Source organism: Chironomus tepperi, unplaced genomic scaffold, assembly GCF_022539635.2.
Source record: "Chironomus tepperi strain 1889 unplaced genomic scaffold, CSIRO-AGI_Ctep_v1 contig_453, whole genome shotgun sequence".
Lineage (NCBI taxonomy): Eukaryota > Metazoa > Arthropoda > Insecta > Diptera > Chironomidae > Chironomus > Chironomus tepperi.
Genome location: NW_027226575.1, coordinates 535,143 through 555,997, shown reverse-complemented (window position 1 = coordinate 555,997; position 20,855 = coordinate 535,143). Strand labels below are relative to the sequence as shown.

Sequence of the window (20,855 nt, the reverse complement as noted above, 5' to 3'; positions counted from 1 at the left end):
CAACCATCCCCATAGTGTAAATTTAATTTCAGGTATAGGATGAACGAATGCATTCTCAAGCACACAATTACCTTCTTGAACTTTAAATTGACACGAATGTGTTAAAATTTAATTTTAGAAATTTTTGGTACCTTTTATTTTATGCAAATGAGAATTTTCAGTTTAATGGCATCGTAAAACTATTTGCTCTTTTTCAACACTAATTTCCCTCTTTAATTTATATCTCCTGTAACTTTTACTACTTATCACAATGACATATTAAAATTTGTGCATGACATGAAGGAGACAAGAAAGTTTTTAAAGATAGTTTTTTTAGTAAATGGAAATTGTGAAATCCATTAAAATGATGAAAAAAAATTTGAAGCTTGACTTGTGATTTGAGAAAGGTTATGGAAGCAATTTATAGCTTTAGTTCTTAGTGCTGTGTAGATTTTAAAGATTTAAAGCAACATATTGTTTTATAGATTTATAAATTTTAATGAAATTCATATCCAGCAGTGGCACAGCTGTGTTATGCAATTGTATAGTCATGATGTTCCTTATTAAATGCCACTAGTTGCACTGCAAGCTTATTATCCTTTAAATGCATCTAAAAGTAAGCAATTTTGGAAAAATTGCAAATTTCACGTTTTATCAGTTTGACACATAAAGTCGCTGTTGATGGCAAATGTCAAATGTGTGCGATGTTGTCTTTCAGCACTGGTGACGGCTCTTTTTGCAAATTTTGATGGCAAAAAATGAGGTTATCCACAGCATGCCGCTCAAAGTGTGGTTTTCAATTTCAGAAATAATAAGCAAAAATACAACCGAGACACTTCAAATTACGGCTCACAGCATGAAGCTCACACCTCACTTCAACGTTGCGTGTTTAATATTCAAATTATCAGTTTTCAAACAGCACTGCTGCAACCCCAAAATCTCAGAATTCTCTAAATTCATTGACATAGATTTATTCGTAACTAAATAGATCAACATCAGCATAAATTGAATGTCATTTTTAACCAGCATTCTAATTTTTTAACGAATTTTATAGCCACACCTCTAAAGTATCACGGAATATATCCCAGTACACGAAATAAATTGCAAAGATTTTTATCAAAATCCATAGAATAAATCAGCAACGACAAAATCTCAGTTTCGAATAAAATCTATCATTGGCAGTAAAATTTAGCAAAAATCTACGTCAGTGCTGGGCAACCTTTATTTTTCGGGGTCCTCCTTGGTTGGTTAGCCTCGACTGAAACGGCATATGGCGTACGGGTCTTGGCATGAAAGGTGGAATGAGGTGTTCAAGAAAATTATTGACAGCACACTGGTGTGCCACGTTACACAGGTTACCCACCACTGATCTACGTGATACGTAATTCTCACATTATAAGTTAACAAACCCAATACCTTCAATTGACTCATTCCAATCGATCTGGTTTTAATATAATGATTTCCGCAAATAATTCAAAAGAACATTAACAGAACTTTTCTTCTTAACTCCCCCTCAACTTGACAGCCACATTGTCATGTTCCATAACTACAAAAGTAAACGAAGTCAAAAGTTCAATGAAGCCATGAGAGGATAAATAGGAAAAAGGGGGGTTCTTAGTAGTTTTGCTGTTTTTGTATTCTTATCGTCATCGAGCAAAAAAAAAGTTTTAACCAATAAAGAAAAGTAAGATATGGATAGATATGGATCAGGGGTGGTCAACCTTTTTTGAGTGAAGTACACCGTGTAGTCAGTGAAGAATCTATCGTTAGGATTATTGATGTTGGATCGAGATCTTTGTGGACTGCGCACATTGAAGAGTACTCTGCGTTGTGTGCCGCAGCACACAGGTTGCCCAACTCTAAGACAGATAGATAGATGGAAAAAGAATTGTTTCCAAGTTTTGTACTCTTTTTTTTTCGTGGAAGCAGAATCGTGCAATGAAACATTAATAAAGTTTCTCCTCCTCCTGCTTTTTGGTCGACAACATTTTCATTACAACAGTAAAAATTTATGTGATTGTGTATTGTTGCTGAAATGTAAGCATAACTACATGTACATGCATGTAAATACAATCAAAATTAAGTCATCTTGCCCATAGAGCATCCACTGGACTAGACAAAGTGGGATACAAAGGGACTTTTGTTTTTGTCTGAGGCGTCCAAAAGCAGATTTATGTCGAGCATAAATATTTGTTGAATTTAAAGGCAAATGTGGGTCGGATAGATTAAAATACACCTGTAAGTACAGAACAGTTTGTTGCTTTTCTGCTTCAACAACATTTTTTTTCATTCATTCATTTCATTGTTTCCAACTCCCCTGATATTTCACCGCTGTACAATAAACTATATGAAATAACAGCCTTTTAAATAGGAGAAAATTAATGGCTGTGAGTTCGAAGGTTTTTTTCTGTGCTGCTCTCAACTTTTTTTTTTATTCCTTTGCTGGTTTTTTGTTTGCTGTCATGTTGCCTGATTTTTTTCATTCTACTTAGCTAAAAGTTTTTGGTTTTGAATTCTTTTGTGCGCTTTGAAGCCTAAATTTTGGAATAATTAGGATTTTTGTGGACACTTTGGGCTGAATGACTGGATTTAATTGAAAGTTTAGAAGCAAAGTCTGTCAAAATTGAATCAAAACTAGCTCTTACTTACTTTACTGACCATACAGATCAATTGTGACTCATAATCTCAAAAATCTTGATTAACATCCTAAGCTTAACAGAATCAACTTAACTTTGGGTTTCCTTAATCTTATCCTGTTCTTATTTGGATACAAACGAATCTCATAGGTCCTATTGAAACTCAAGATAGTATCAATTTCATGAGATGTAGCTTGAACTCTTCTAGATTATAGTCTGGAGTATAATTAACAACCTCACATCCAAGTTAATGTGTATTAAGAACAGCCTACATTATGTCAGTAAACTGATGCATTTAGCTAATTAATTTCCCTCCTACAATCACTAAGGGACTTAATAGACTTCTTAGTAAAACCATTATTCTCATAGTCCTTACCTTATTGTATAAATAATGATTCCTTGAGAGTTGATTTTACCGCCTCTATCAATATATTCCCAATAATCCTCACAAGCTGCAATAAAATAGTAATAAGAAGCCATGTTTTTTTGATTTCCTATTAAATGCTTCATTTAATCCTACACAAATACATCATATTCTTGCGATTCGACCTACTTTTTACTTTCTCTTCTTATTGTTCCTGACTTGCACAATTATTTAATAATTTTTTTCTTATTCAGAACAAAAAACTCAAGAAAATAAGTAGGCATGACTAAAAGAACATTAATCAAATTGCAGACAATTAAAAACAAACTCTCATGAGCAGCCTCCTGTATTTATTTGAAATATAATTATTTCTATGCCGTTTACGTTTCCATTTCATTGCCATTTTCAAATGAATTAAATTTCCTTTTTATTCAGTTCCAAGGAAATATTATATAAAAGCTCAGTAAAGAAAATGCTGAGTAAAGGAACAATATCGCTGCATTTCAATCAACGAAATCGATAACGCTGAGCAACATGTTGCATTTTAAATCATAGTTTCAGCATATAAGTTTCATATAATTTTATTATAAATCGTTTCGTTCCTGCAGGAAATAAAAGTAAGGATGAAAGAAAGTTGTGATAAATCATTCTGAACATTTTCTGACATTTATTGGAAACATAAACATAAACATGAGCAGACAAGATGATTCCTTTGTATGTTAAATGATTCTTCAATCTCATCTCTTCTGTTTTTTGCTGCTGCTTTCATATTTCAATGGATGTGAAGCTTTTTTTTGTTTTATTTAACTTTTTGTTGAGCTTTTTTATGCTTGTGGGTTTGATGTTTTTGCTTATTTTTAGTTCGGAAAATTGTTGATTGAGGAATTCATGTGAAGAATATTAAGAGCTTTAGTCGATCAAACTCAACATTTCCAATTCAGGTCAATTTTATTCAGCTCGACTCAACTTGACTCAGCTCGACTCAACTTGACTCAGCTCGACTCAACTTGACTCAGCTGGACTCAACTTGACTCAGCTGGACTCAACTTGACTCAGCTGGACTCAACTTGACTTGACTCAACTTCACTTATATTGACTGAACATGACTTAGCTCGACTTAAGTTGACTGAACTTGACTTAGCTCGACTCAATTCGACTCAGATTGACTCAATTCGACTCAGATTGACTCAGCTCGACTCAACTTGACTCTTGACGACTCAACTTGACTCTTGACGACTCAACTTGACTCTAAATTCACTTTCTCGTCCTAGTTACAATCCCTCGCTTAACTCCATCACTTATATGACATCATTTCACTTCCGTAAACTTAAATTAAGACCATAAAGTATTAATCATTAGATATAATTTAATTTTTATCACATCCACATCAATCATGTTATTATCCAAATAAATTTTTAATTTAATTTAATTAAATCAGTGACTTGTGACTTTATTTTATATTTACCAGAAGCAACGCGGAAGATGACTTAAATTTAGATGATGATAAGGAAATATTTCTTATTGTTTTAACATGAATAGTAAAGCTTACAATAATTATTCTACTATGTGGCTTCCTGCCATCTATAAAAATTACAATTTAGTTATTATGAAATATGAGCGAATGTAAATAAATTAATGAATAAGGGAATTATGTTGTTATTCTTTAAAGGATATAATGTAACACATTAAAGTCATTGTTAAAGCCATAAAACTACTGTGTTTGCTATGTAATATAGTCCAACTAGGAATAAAAAATCCCTCGACTTTAACATCGACAAAAAATATATAAAATTTTCATATGTCATGATGACTCACAATAAAAATCTAGGCAAGCTTTGTGTCTAAATTTATAAGTTCAACACGACACATGTACATGCCTGTGTGATTAGCCAAAAGGCTTTCAAAAAAAAAATCTTTGCTTTACAATTTCACGTAGCATGACAAGTTTATTTGGAAATCTGTGCGCGTTAGACATGAAATGAGATTAGAGACAATATCTTTTATGATATCTTTAATTAAGGTATTAGTTTAAAGGGGAATGACTAAGTTGTTCCTTTATTTAATCAAATAAATTGATTTATGGGGTTGTGGTTTGTCAAATGGACGTCGATTTGATGTAGAATCGTGGCAAATTGAAGGATGATATCCAAAATGAGAGGAGTTGAGATGGGGTTGAACCCTAGACCCACTACCTCGCTCTGAATACGCCAATAGTCTGCATACTATATGCAAAAACCTAGATAAATCAAAATTCTATCTATGCAATCATACAATTTGCATCTACTCGATGTTGATAGATTGTAGAACATGATAGAAGTTGAAAATGTGTGCAGTCACCTATTATCAACGGTTCAATGATGCTCTATTGAATTGTAAAAAAAAAGTTCTATCCCTCAAGCTGTTAAATTTTCTATAAAAGAGTTAAAGGAGTAAGAAAAAAAATTCTAAGCACATCATTAAATTTTATAGACCTTTAATGTCTTCTCCACAGCAATATTCTTCGCTACAATGTTTTGGATATAATAATAATAAAATAAGGATATATTAACACACAATCCAAGGGAATATGTTCATAGAAATGGTTCACATAGTTTAACATCCAGTTACAAGAACATTTCAAGGATATAAAGTGCTTTATTTATTTAAAATTTTAGAGATGCTAATAGATAAAGTTGCTCTCTACATCTCTGACTAGACTGCAGTCAATTTAGGGCAAATTTGGGTGAATTTATGTTACTGATATTGCTATCTAATGTGCAAAATCTTTTAAAAAGTCATTGCGGGAGATTATGTATGTGAAATTATTTGGGTAAGAGTTAATATTGTATGTGAGATTATGGACGGAATTAGTTGAATGAAGATGGATTTGGATGCTGTTGGACAATTTACTGTTTAGTGACTTTTTTCATGGTAATGCATAAAATAGCTTAAAACACAGGATCGTGTAGAGTTGAAGCAAAATTGAATAATTTCTAGTGTGAAGCTACATCGTTGGACTTGCTTTGGTAGCCTTACAGATCAACTGTGATCCATAGTGTCTCCTAGTTGGCCTCTGAGGCTGGTTCTATCGCTGGATGCCCATTCCCCTCAATAACATCAAATCAACCACTTATTATACACTATTTCCATACTCTACAGCTGTATGCATACTTCACAGCTGTATATTCATACCACCACAACCCTGCCACAACTTTTTCGACACTATCAATGTTGTTGACTTTATGAAAATTATATTCATTGCGTTTTTCTTTCATATTATATGTAATATTTCTTGTGATAATCTAGTAGATGGCAATAACAAGCAGCACAGACTGTTATTAATGACATGCCATTTTAATCGTTAGAAATTTGTGAACATGTAATAACAAGATATATATCTCGAGTAGAGAATTTGAATATATTTGCTTACATTTACAGGCATTGAAAGAATTATAATATATTTAAATATGTACAATGCGATGAATGTTATGGGCGTCTATGCATAAAAATGAGAAATGAAATGAGAAAGAAATACCTGTTGAGTTTAAATTATTCCACTCAATCGACCTAATTCTTTACTTAATATATTTTTAAAGTGCTAACTAAAGAAAACTTTTCCTTCATTTCCTTCCTTGTTTTTCTATTTATAAACCTGCACATGTAGATGGACAATCTGACGTAGAAGTAAATTTAATAGCTAAAAAATATATTGAACGTGGCGGAAGTTTGATATTGGCATGCAAGCACAATGTTGAACAGGATAAATTATATAAAGTTACATGGCTTAAAAGTAGCAGTAAAATATTTGAGTACATTAAGAGTCGAGAGCCGCCATATCGAAATTTCACCGTTCCAGGAGCGGATATTGATGTAAGATGTCGAACGTTATATGAAATTTAATATCCAACAGTCAATTTTCATTATTACTCTTCCTTCTTCTTCCTTCATACAGTTTCAGAAATCAAATCAAAATGAAGTGACACTCAAAATAAATGACTTCGATGCATCTGGAATGTACTGCTGTGAGGTGTCACTAGAGTCACCGATATTTACAAAGGCATCTAATGAGGAGCAAGTGCATGTCTTTCGTAAGTTTGTTTTTAGGTTATTTTGTAGCTTTTTAATGAGTTTTGATAAAGTTTGATAAAGTTTTGGATAAAGTTCTAGAATCATAACGTTGTAAAGTAGAACAAGGCGTAAACCTAACAACAAGCCGACAAATTTAAGCTTTTTTGGTTTCGTGATCTATTTAAGAATGTTTGCGAGTCGATTCAAGTCAATTTGAGTTTTCTGAGTCGATTCCTCGTTGGCTAGACGTCTAGTCCATTCAAAATTGACTCTAAAAAACCAAAGCAACTTGAATCGATGCCAAATCATTAAAAAATAGATTTAATCGAAGCCAGTCGATTCAATTGAACTTCAAACTCTGAAACTCGATAAATTGGCCCAAAAAAGCCATAACAAGTGACGACATTAACCTGTCAATTTTAAATTATTAATTTATTAATAAATCTATAAATAGCCAATAGGATAATTGATGAAAATAAACATCACAGACACGCCTAATTTACATTATTATTTACATTCAACAGTTCCACAAAATCTACCGCCAACAATTTCATTTAGTAAACGACAATTTTATATTGGAGAAAAGCTCGTGGCAAATTGTACGACAGCGAGAGCTAAGCCAGGTAAACAGATAATTAGAATTTTAATTAATCTTAATGCTTACCAAAATACACAAAAATGTGGATAAGAAAAAGCAGTTTTTTAATGAAATCACCGTCTCGTTCTTTTTTTATCTTTTTCGCAGTACCGCATATAACATGGTTAATTAATGGAAAAAAGGTAATTAGTAGTCCATTGCTTTATCGGCGCTTCTCACACACTCAGCATGACGAAGGATTTTTTTTTTGTTTTTTGTTTTAAGCTGGATACAATTTTGAATTTTCAAGACTGATTAAATAGTTTTAATTAAAAATTTAAAATGCTAGTTTTGGGTTCAGAAGTTTTAGGGATTGGGGTGAAGGAAATTGAGGTCAGAAAGGAGTTGGATATGGAAAATTGAGTTTTAATGCTTTGTCATGATGTTTTAAAAAACAAAGTTTCAAAAATGCAAGGAGGACATTCTAGAGAAAAGCAATAATGTCAATTTATTGTCAACTTTCGACAAATATTTAATGCTTTTTGAAATACACGACAATACACGTGACAGTATGAATTTAATGCTTGTAATTGACAAGGAATTCGGTTCTACTAAGATCCAGGTGAAGTTCAAATTCATCAATTTCTGATTTAACTCAAGATACTTGGCTCACTTACTTACTTACTTCTTTGTCGTCTGAAACTGAACCTATCGCTTGTTGTCGATTGCTAATTTCCAATATCAAATGAAATACTGTCTCTGTCAACAGCTTCTTCCATGAATTTTTTGAAATCCAGCAATGTAATAAAAAGACTAAAGTCTAGAGCTCGAAATTAACTCGGATTTTATATGGAAAATTCCATCGACTCCAGTTAAATTCGAGCCAATTTCAAGTTCTGATCAACTCAAACATATTGACACCATAGATACACCATATGCATATTCACAGCATAGCTCAGCTCAATCTAGATTCTAAAATTACTTTAAATTGTCCTATCGTTCGAATATCACATCAAAATCAGCAATCCTGACTGTCCACTCCTTAAAATGAAATTAATTTGATATTATATGTTATCAGACAAATTCACCGCTCACCATAGTGTCAAATAAACCGCAATTTTTGTCCTAAAAATATGAAAATTTTCATTTTCTTCATTTCCCTTATTGTTTTTATTCTCATCATTACTGCGTCCGAAAGGAAAGTTATTTCTTATCATGACTGAAAATAAAATGGTATATAAAAAAATGTAAATATTTGTAAGAAAATTCTGATGTCTTTTTGCTCGCTTGTCCCAACAACCGCGCCCGTAAAAAACAAGAATCATTAAGGACAATATACACAGAGTGAAGCATAGAGGAAGAAATAACATTATGAAAGAGAGAAGAGGAGGAAAAAAATTGAAAAATTGTACAATTTTCTTTGCCATCAACGACAAAATATCTCATTTCAATATTTCCTCCTTTTTATTATCAAATTTTCTTGCTTTTTTGCTGTTTCTATGTCTCTCACTCTCTTCTTGATTTTTTGCCTTATTCTACACGTATTTCATACTACTTAAGTGGAGATATAATGCAATGCTTTCAGTGGCACGTACAAGAGTCAATTTTTGTGCCTTCTTTTAGTCAAGGTTGATGACTTAGCGCAGTTTTCCTGGAACTTAAGACAAAGATTGAGAATTTTAACGGTTTTTTAAAATTGTCAAATTCTAACGGCCTTTTGAGATTTGAAATTTTCAAAACATTCTTTTGAATGATTCAGAATTTTAGATGACGTTTATCATAGGTCATGTACGCGGCCTACCCGAACTAGAACTAGTCATCAACTGGACATTAACTTGCCATCAACTAGTTATAACGTATTTTTGTTCACTCAGACGTAATCTGAAGTTTTGGAACACAAAAATTAAATTCAACAATTTGTCTCGAAACTTCAAGTGTACTTCCCGACAAATCCACTAAAAATTACCGCGAGGAAGAATTAATTCCGATCTAAAACGCAGACAATGTCCACAGAAAAAGAAAATTGGAATTAGAAATAACAACAGTAGCATTGCTGGATGAAGAATAATGAAAATTCAAGGATGTGATATAGAAGAATAGATAAAAAGCATTTAAGAGGAAAATCTCAATTTTCGAGCTTCCTCGTAAGACGTGAATGAAATTCGTCCCAAACGGTGATTAATATAGCTAAAAAAAGTAGAAGACGGGAGACCTTTTTATGACAATGTAAAAGATAATTAAATTTCATTTCATTGTGAGGCGAAGAAATTTTTGTTACCTATAAATAACTTAGTAATGCCATTAATGCTCCAACAGAAATCATCGTAAATTAAAAATTCTTACGGATTTTGCTGTTCCTCTTCTTTTCATTTGCGGTGAATAAATTTTTATTTGAAAACTTTTTCGCTTTTATTTGACTAAAAAAAAGAGAATATTATAATCAAAAAAAGAAAATTCTTTAATAAAAATGTCTCATTTTCTCCTCTATTTATGTATTTTAAATGCCATGTTGTGCGGCAATTGTCATGCTGTGTGTTAAGCCCCTTGAGATCAGTGTTGTAGCTATATAAACTAGGTTAAAAATTATTGAAATTTATTTGATTTATTTTTTCAAATTTTAACGGTTTTAAAAATTTAAATTAGGTTCTTTCAAATTTTGAAAATTCAAATTTGTAACGGTTTATTATTCAAAATTCTTCATAAATTTGTTTGCAAAATCAAAAAAATCAAAAAAAATCCTTAACACCTGCCAATTTTCCAACCCCATCACCCCCCACTCCCCAACATATAATGATGAGACTTGATGATAGTACATAAAATGTGATATTTATGTCTACAACCAAAGAAAAAATAAAGTTTTACTCAATAAAGAACAGCAAGTAATTACATCCTTTTTGTTTCCATGTCATTTAACTACACAGGTTGATGAAATTCACACGAGAACTCTTCATCCATTCGGTCCTAGTTCGAAGCATAAATCTAAATCCCATCACGAGAGAAATGACTTTAATGAGCATCACGTGGATGCTGGTGGAAAATCATCATTATCATCGTCGTTGTCGAGAGGTAAGGTTACACAAGCTTGGGATGGCAAAAAAAAATTGTGGAGAAAAAAGAAGAAAAATTCTCATGGAAAATTATGATAAATGATTGAATAGATGATTTTTTGATATTGAACGGAAGGAAAATTATTCAGATGTAAATCTCATGCATTCAATTTTGAGTCAATGACGTGGAAAATTTTCTACAAATTTATGGAATGAAGAATTTTAGTTCGGTGGCATTTTTTGTTTGAAACCCCTGAATATTTAAATATTATTCATCATGCTGCATAATACCGTCATATCCAAAAATATGTTATCTAATATCTGTATAGTCAATAAACTTTCAAAGGTCAATGAATTCAATAGACTTCCTACATCTTCATGGAATCATTTCCTGATTCAAAATTAATTTATTAATGGAAACATCGCTTACAGTTTATTGAACTTAATTTGGGTTGAATTTTGGGAAGCGATGTTTGCTTAACCCCTTCCTGTTGGCTTCACCACTACATTGGAACAATTTGTTGCTATATTCTAACCTCAAATCCAACAAAAAGTAATCAGAATATCGCAAATCACAAATTCAATTTGCTTAGATAGTGTGAAAGTTCAATAAATTTGAATAAATTTAAGCTAATTTTATTGAATTCAGCAGAATTCACATTGATTCGTCTGACTCTGTAGATATCTACTGATTTATCATATTTAAATTTGTTCAATCCCAGCAAAATTAGAGTTTCAATGGAATTAATTTAATAAAAGAAATGTCTGCATTAGTAGCGAAATTCAATGGAATCAAGATAGTTTTATGATGTTTAATAGAAGTTGACTTGCTGCCCTGGATGTAGAGATCAACTGTGAGCCATGGACTTTGTCATTTTAGGTCTGAAAACAGCTAAATCGCTGCCTCTTTATTAATCCCAGAAATAATATCCCAAGCAACAAAGATTCCAAATAACCAACGTGATGACTTAATGTTGCTTTATATCCTTTATTGCACTTAATTCATACACCTACATACGAGACTGTCAAGAGGTTACCGTCTTAGAATTTTGACTGTAAGGATTGACACTTTTACCTCAGAATTTGTGCTCGTGCTAAGCTTGATGTATTGAAAAAGAAAAATGGGGCAACTTCTCAGTATTTAATTAAATAAATAGGTTGAGACATCTTTTTGGTCCTTCTAAGAAGCCAGATGTTGCTTGACATAAGACAGTGGTGGACAACCTATTATTTTTCGTGGCACACCTTGGTGGTAAGCCTCAATCTGAAACCACAAATGACTTAGTTCATGGCATTTTCAAAAATATGGGAAAGTGTGCCGCGACACACAGGTTGCCCATCACTGATATACATAAGGTATGATTTAGAGAGCAATGCTTCAATAATAATATAGAGCAGGGATCTAAACTCAAAAGAGAACTTGAAATATTAAACCAAAATGAATGCTTACAACACAAAGGATGGATTTAAGAACTAATTCAAGTTCCAAGCCACTAATATCTTTCAAAGTTGACCAATTTGATGCAATTCTATGTTCCAAATTCCTCTCAAATTAATGCAAATATCTTGATGGCTGATTTAAATATAACATTTCATTAAATATAAAAATATCAAATTACAGACAGATACAATGAGATTAAGGCTGATGAAAATTGTTTTCGTCAATATTCTCAATGCTCATCATATTCAATTATATTTGATACTGTATATATTTTAAATAAAAATAAATTATTTTTTTTTATCCCTCATTCACTGTCATATTCCATTTAGACGATGAGATCGACGATGTGGAAGGAAATCACAACAGTCACAATTCCCAAAGCACAAGTCACAGAAGTGGCTACAGCTTAGAAAATCATGAAAGCACTGATTCGTATTATAAAAATAATAACAATAATTTTAATAATAATAACAATAAAAATAGGGAATCAAATTACTATGACAATAAAATTTACGATATGCATAAGAAGCACAGGTATGGAAGACTATAACAATGGCCATTAGTATTAGATAAAATAACAATTTTCTTTTCATTTTTTTCACTTTCCTATGCAAATTATCATGCCCGATAGAAATGGCTACAATAACAGAAAATACCGTCGTCATGTAAATGAAGGAGCATCATCGTCACATCAAAAAGCATCATTGCAAAGACGACAACATCCACTAACGTATTCCAGCAGCCAACTGAGCATTGAAGTGTCGAAACTTCATGCTGGTGCCAATGGTCGCTTAGAGATAACATGCTTAGCAACAATTCCAGCACAAATTGGTATCGATGAGGAATATGCTGATTATAAAACTCACAGTGTTAAAGGTAAAGTTCAGCTTTAACTTCTTTATATCGACAGAAATAAATAAACTTTCTCAAGTACCATTGACCATAAGATGCTGTTCTAAGAGTTGTTTTCCTCAAATAAGTATAAGAAATACCAAATACTTATAAAAGTTTATTCCATAATGATTAATTACAACGAGATTTGATGAGATTAGCTTTTCTACTTTGCGGATTGGTTTTTGAAAGGGTTGGGATGTTGTTTCTATGAATACAGGAAAATACCTTTGATGGTCAAAGGGAAGCTCATCAACACTTTTTAAGGGAGAGTAGATTGGAAAGCTACAAGGATTGATCTACTATATAAATTTAATTAAATTATTGATTGGAAGCGGTTCGAGCAGCCGCGAAACTACAGTAGTCCAGCGATAGGCCAACAGATCTGTCCAAAGGTTCAACTACAGCTCAGGATAGGAGCTAATTGGGTCGATAGCGAAAAGGTTCGATTAGCCCGAAACTTCCCTGACATACCGCTTGGATATTGCACTGAGCCCAGTGCCGGACTAGAGTAGTTTTACGACTAATCGACCCACTTCGCCATCTAGGCTATCAGTTCCTATATTGAGCTGTAGTTTAATCTTTAGATATACTTTTGTAATATAACAACCATTTTACCTTAAGGCAAGGATATTACCTTAAGTTCTAGACACGATAGAAAAGTTTAAAGTCACTGACAATAACTCAATCCAATTACTCTCATGTCCATTGAACTGCAAGGCCATAGAAACAACACGATTGTCTGGACAGTTAGATACAGACTGAAAAATATCAGTCATCATTTAAAGCACTCTTGTTGATTACATTCAATACCTTTAAGTTACATCAGTTGCCAAGTATTGCTCATCATTATTTTATATCCAAACATTGTACAATCATTTTGCTTCCGATAGCCAAAATATTTTCATTTCTTAAGTAAACTCCGTATACTGCTCAATAAAACAAGAAGTTATCAAAAACAATCAAGATCGTTAGTAAGAATGATGAAGTAATAAACACAATTCAATTATATCCTGCGGCACTATCTAATATGCAAAGTTAACAATCTAATCAATAATCTCATTATAAATTAATGACTAAACTACATGAAATGCCTGCAAGGAAAAATCAAATGACTTCCTGGGAATCTTCAAGTTTTAATCATTTTTACATCATCCAGCAAACGTTAATTTAATTAAATTTTATCTTTAATATTTTAATGAATAATCTTCTGTCAATCCTATTCCTGCTACATCTTTTATTTTGTATCATATGTGATGTACAATCTCCCATCATCCATACTTAAATTGGATTAAAATAATTTTTTTATCAGAGCAGCAGCACAAAATAAAAATTTGCATTGTGCTTGAACTTTTACGTCCTTTTCGTCATCATCATCATCATCATCCCATAATGTGAAGCTTAATAAACTTTGACATTTAGTCGTTGTATGTCAACAAGGGCATTTTTTATCTCGAGATATAGACATAGAATAAAAAAAAGGGACGAGATGTTAAAGGAAAGGGTTGATGCTTGATAGACTAGCTCGTAAATGGCACGGAACACAAAAAAAAGAGACACAACTCTATCTCATGTCATCATGAATTTTTAATTAGTTAATTATGCAAAGGCATAATAAAGCTAATCTATATCTTCTTTCTGTTTTTTTGTTACAGTCGATATTGACAACACTGAGCTTACAACACAACCGCCAGCTGCTGGTATGGCCGCACTAGGAAATCGATCATCAAGTAAAATAATTTCAATGAAATTTTCATTACAATTTCTTACACATTGTCTACCAATATTTGTAATAATCATGATGATATGGCAGTAAATTGTGTATGTACGTTTATTTGAGTGAATGGAAGTAAACACGAAAAGGAAAGAAGTCTGTAGTCATGTAAATGGTGTGTGTAGGAACAGCATTATTTGGTTAAGGAGAATTTAATATAGATTTTTTTGGGGGATGGATCCCTTGAGAGGATTTTTGGTTGGAAGTCAATTTTGGTGAAAAACTTGAAAATTTTTATGGATTAAATTTCTAAGAAAAATCAAACAAAAAATGCTCTCAAGGATCAATACATGACTTAGCATCTTCATCTTATACGCATGAGTATGAGCGTCAAAACAATACATCCCCAACAATGTAACAAGACCATAATTTTGTGGATACAGTTTTGCAGGAGCACGAACAATTTTCTTCAAATTTGTAGAATGACTTGTGAAATGTGTAGGCGGAAAAGATTTTCTCGATTTAGTTCTGTTGTAATTTAATTTACTACTAATGATCCAATTTATTTCGTTTCCTCATTCATTATTCAGTGACTAAATACTCCCCAATGCATTGTAAATAGTAAACTTTTTTTTGTGCACAATTAACAACCGTTTTGGCATTTATTATTAAATTTTATTGAGCTTTTCTACCGAAAAAATTACTCAGCATTCTTCTGCTACAGTGGTGGACAACCTGTGTGCCGCGATTCACTGATATGAAGCCGAAAATTGTTACAATTGCCATGAACCATATGCCCTTTACGGTTTTGGATGAGGCAATAATTTAGGGTTGTCCACAGCTGCTCTACTAAATTAAATTACATTTCATGTAAATTGCATGAAAATTTAATTAAAATTTCTTTTTTCCCGATCACACAACATTTATTTCTCAATAATCCACTGGCATTTAAATACTATATTTTTTTTTTATTCACAAACAACTGGCACACCTTAATCAGATTGAATGCATTGCTCGCTCTTTTGTTTTTTTTTATTAAAAATTCGAGTGCTGTCAGGCACATTTTTAATATTTCAGAATGTTGTCACACACGATGAAGGCTGTAGGATATGTGTGAAGTTTTTCAATAATGCATTACATTCAATATGAAATGAAAACAATGAATTGTTATTTTACAGGCTCTCAGACTCGACGTTTCTGATGTGTTGAAAAGTTTTGGACGTTTTTTGTTTATAAAATTTTAAGTAATTGATTTTTCAAATGGAAATGGTTAGTAATGTGCTGAATTTTTGTTTAAAAATATGCTTAAATAATAGAGACTGAATACGGTCTGTTGATGCTTTTTTGGTATTTTTTTTAAAAAAAATTGTTGTGGTTCAATCTTATTCACATTAGGTTTTACATATTTGAATTACTGTGTGAAGTTGGTCAGCAGCGCAAAAGACTAGAACTTCTGATTTCAAAATTGTGAACGTAAGCTTAGCTTTTGAGCCATATCAGCCAAAACCAGGTGACATTCATGGAGTAAAGATCCACAACCTTTGGCTGCCATGAATAATTTGTGTCCATCAGGAAATCGAAGAAAATTTCGAAATTTTCTCAGATTTTCCTTACAAAATAGACTTTTGGACAGAGCTACGACACTGACAGCAACACTTTACATTAAAGTTCAATGTCCTAATGGATTCTTGACCACTATTACTGTCCCATTTCAACATCGAGTAATCAAATTTACCACAGTTCGGGACTGTACGGCAAAAACAATATCAAACCCACACATTGCCTAACCTTAGTCACATTACAGACGTCAATTCTGATTTCCTCGAAATACCAAATCCTCAAAACCCTCAAACAAACTTTTTATTTCAATCCAATTCAAATAAACTTGAATTTTAGATGATAATTTTATTCCATTATTCACTTGCTGATCTTAATGAACGTAAACTCTCTGCAAATGCATTCCGATGAAAATCGCTTCAGGAATTAATTTATGAAGCAGATTTTAATTTGCAAATTTTTCATGCAAATGAATAAAAAACTTGAACTTTTTTTCATGAACAACTTGAGAATTTTCTTATTGAATAAAATCAATTCTTTTCTCGCAGTTCAATTATTAACAATTGATTATTAATTTATGGAATTTTTTGCCTTTTTTTGCTTGGGGATTGTTCATTCATTACGTAACGCTCTTGACGAGGGTGGAGCAATTAAGGTCGAGATCTTGTGACGCCTCAAGCAATGAAGGTGAAGATTTTATTACAAATGGATAGAAGGAGATGGGAATGGGTGTTAGAGGGTCCATTACGTAATTAGTGAACAGCCCCCCTTAATCAAATATGAATTTCAAATTTATTGATATTCACTTCACTAAAAAACACGCAAAAATTGGAATTTTGATTGAAAATTTGTTCTTGTTTACATTTCATATTAAAAAATTGCCAAAAAAGCTCCTCAATTGATGTATTTTTTTAAAATTATATTGGCAAAACCACAAATATTTACAAAACTTTGCAGCACAAAAAATCCATTTTAAAAATTACTCACTCAATACTGAACAACAGCAAAAAAACTTTATAATTTCTTTAATTGACGTAGAACTTCAACGTATCACATTAAAGCACAATGAAATATTTATTACAGATTTTTTTTTTGTTGTTCGTGTTCCTAACTGTCCACAGAGTATTGAAAAAAAAATTGTGTGAAAAATGAGAGTAAATATGGAATGAATGGCGACAAATAATAAATATGAAGCAGTGAGCTTTCGATGTGAAAAATTACTATGATTATTTACAAAAACAGAAGTAAAAAGTATATATATATATATTTAGATGCATGAGACGAGATATGTCTCACTCGAATGAACAACGTTTCTACAAATATTTATAATTATTAAAACTTACATAATTTATGATTATGCATATGATGTGATTATTGGAGATAGGTGTTGTCTGATTTGAATGCTCAAATGGGTTTTAAGGGGATTTCTCCATAAATTGAATCAATATTTAAATTTGTTATGCAAATTGTAAGTGTAGTTTATGTATGTTGACTATTGTAGATCAACTAAAGTTGGCTCTTGAGAGTGTTTGATCTATAAAGTATTGAAAGCTTATCTTGAGGGGTTTTTCTGTCTAGAACTTTAAAGGCAATTGACTTAATCATAGTTCAAAAGCTAGATTATTGATTCATAGAAATTGATATAATCCATTAAACTATTAAAATGTTATATTTTAATAAGGATTAATCTAGATTCTTAGAACTATGAAAATTTGGAAATTTCATACATGCTTAGCGATGAAGATTCTCAAAACGGAATCAAGATATCCTGTGACTATCTCGAAATCTTGTCGAAATTGAAATATCTGAAAACCTTCCGTAACAGAAGCTGTTTAGTTTTTGTCCTAACAGGAAATTAGTTAACTTATATGGCATCATGTTCGGGGTTGAAATTGATTATGAACTCGATCACGTGTTATCGTAGAGTAACATAGGATGGTGTTTTAAGAGCTATAAAGGAGACAAATCGATTTCAAATAAAGCCTTTGTGTGGCTCGAGATTTAATCTGACAAAAGCAGGTCTATGTAATCTTATACTCTGCATTTTGCTGTGCTATACCAAAATTTTAGTCTATTTGCTACTCCTGCTAATCATTGACAAGTGTTGTAGTAAATTAAGTGATATCGAAGCCAAGACTAAGTTCATCTTTCATAAACTGATGTAAAATATTTTCCAGCTCCACAAAAAATTCAATAAAAATTCAAAATCAGCACACAAAACCTTCTCCAAAAATCACAAAATATGCCATAATAAATGCATGTCATTTAAGTGGATCAAACGTGGTGAAACAAAAAAAAATTAAAAAAAAAATCTTTTATGTAGAATAGTGGAAAGAAGTAAAATCATAAGTAGAACATAACGTTCAAACAATAAGTAATGATTGTGACAACAGACTTTATTTGTAAATAATATAGAAAAAAAATAATAATAATAATAATGAAAAATAATAATATTTGACAGTAAGTCCTACATCACGTTCACACAACTACACACATTCAGACATCCAGAAACAGTGAATATATACAACAGAAACAAACAAAAATCAATAAAAACATACAATATTTATAAAATTAATATTATATAAGCATAAATGCGTTTAAACAATAGCGAAATTTTTTTTTATTTTATTAGTTCCGTGCTCTGATGGCTGTTTAGTGTGAAAATGACTCTGTATGTTGTATGCCTACCTACAAAATGCTTTCAAGATGAAAAACTACCATGCAATTTTCTCTTAAATTTATTCTGTCAAGGTGAAACAGCTGTTGATGCTGAAAAATTGATTTCCATCTTTTTGAGCCATGGGAACTGCTACAACTTTAAGGATAAATATATTTAAATGTGAAGAGTATGAATTTTACCTTTTTTGTTGAGTGTGTGGATTTTTCTTACCTTTCCCCCCCAAAAAAAATCAGACAGTAAGTAGAAGAGAATGATCGATGATTTAAATTTATTTGAATGGCTTCTTCAAGGATTTTTTTCATGAAATTTAAATGTTATCGATCATATCTTCCTAGAATATCTGCTTGTGGATTTCAAATTATTTTCCGTACAAGTTTGTTTTTGATGATTTTGTGCATTAATAATGATGTTTTGGTATTTTTTGCTCCTCCATGAGTTTTCAGTTCTCGGTAATCGAGTGGGTTTTTGTTAAGTTACTCCTGCAAATTCCCTGTAATTCGTGGGATTTAAGCTCAGGCTGTAATAATATTTTTCGAATTTTCTACTTCATGTTGTGAGTTAGAATTCAGCCTGAAGTGTTTCTGATTGTTTTGAAGTCTCTTGTTACTCAAAACAAGGAAGTAAAGTTAAAATTTTACGTTCCACACATCATCGAGACTCGGTATTCTCTAAAAGCTCATTTCATGCCCGAGTGACAGAGGTGAAGAAGGTCGCGGAACTTTAGAGGCTCCGCCAATCCTCTTTTAATAGCACCAAATGGAAATTACTCAAATTTCGGGTTCAAATGACTCTCAAAAATAGGCAGCTTCCATTTGATGTTGATTCAAGAGGTTTAGCAGAGCCTTATAAGCTCCGTGGCAGAGCCTTCTTCATTTGAGTCGCTCGGGATGATCATCAACTCCCACTTTTCCTCACAATAGATAGAAAATTGCAAGTATTAATCAAAATGTCAGACACCACAGCTGTTTTACCTTGAAATCATGTTCCTTAATTTTGCTGCCATGTGTGATATTCTTACTCTCTAAAAACACATCATCTATATTACCGAAAAAGAAAAGTTGAAAATGAAATAAAATACAGGATAGAACATAAATTTTAAGTTTGTGCTGTTTATATCATTTACTCCATAGTCACGAGTGTATGTCTTGATAAAGTACACGTGAGAAGTTTGAAATGTCTGAAACAAATAGCTCTAAAATGGATGTCTTTGATGCTTATGTCTTCGAATTTCTATTGACTTTAAAAAAATGTTCAACACGGTATCCGCAGAGTTCATAATGCTAATAATGATATACAATAAAAATATATATGAAAAAAAATATTTACAAGAAAATTTCCAATTATTTTGTTTCTTTTGCTATGAAAAAAAAGTTCAATAACACAAAAAGGTGAAGTATCAATGTCAATCATTAAATAAAATAGAATAACCAAAATGCAAATCGAGAAAATAATGGAACCATAAGAATAAATTAGGGTTTTTAAGTATGGGTACTCAAGTGTACACCGAGCGATACAAATTAGAGCAAAGGCAGTCAAATGGAATCAACTGGAATTCAAACTTGTTGCATTCAATTGTCTGTCATTTGGAAACTTGTGTCACTCGTGTATGCAGTCAGTGCTAGTCCTGAAAAATTCTAGAATCAATACAGATTTGAAATTTTTAAGGAACAACTTCAGATATTTTTGAGGTTATGCTGCTTAAAATTGCAAATCTGAACTAAAATAAATACAATAATATATCTGTGTATTTTTCTATTCTACAACCTACAGACAACCTTCATTATACAATAAAAATCTTGTCATTAAAAAAATAAAGCATTGCTGGACCTTGACTAAGCTAACTTTTAGTTAGATTAGATCTTCAAATGTTAATTAATACAACTCATGTCTTTCAATATGGTACTGTGTGATTGTAGGATGGG

General features: G+C 31.9%; 1 protein-coding gene across 1 annotated transcript in view; it reads left to right on the top strand.

The window, feature by feature from the left end:
- Window positions 1-15,296, top strand: part of LOC139098786 (uncharacterized) — a 28,066-nt gene extending 12,770 nt beyond the window's left edge. Inside the window, exons 2-9 of the mRNA XM_070651093.1 lie at window positions 6,623-6,828; window positions 6,911-7,046; window positions 7,551-7,649; window positions 7,772-7,806; window positions 10,525-10,669; window positions 12,421-12,625; window positions 12,723-12,967; window positions 14,638-15,296. Coding sequence (XP_070507194.1) covers window positions 6,623-6,828; window positions 6,911-7,046; window positions 7,551-7,649; window positions 7,772-7,806; window positions 10,525-10,669; window positions 12,421-12,625; window positions 12,723-12,967; window positions 14,638-14,798 — 1,232 coding nt within the window. The 3' untranslated portion in view covers window positions 14,799-15,296. The remainder of the gene's footprint in view (window positions 1-6,622; window positions 6,829-6,910; window positions 7,047-7,550; window positions 7,650-7,771; window positions 7,807-10,524; window positions 10,670-12,420; window positions 12,626-12,722; window positions 12,968-14,637) is intronic.
- The last annotated feature ends 5,559 nt before the right edge of the window (window positions 15,297-20,855 follow it).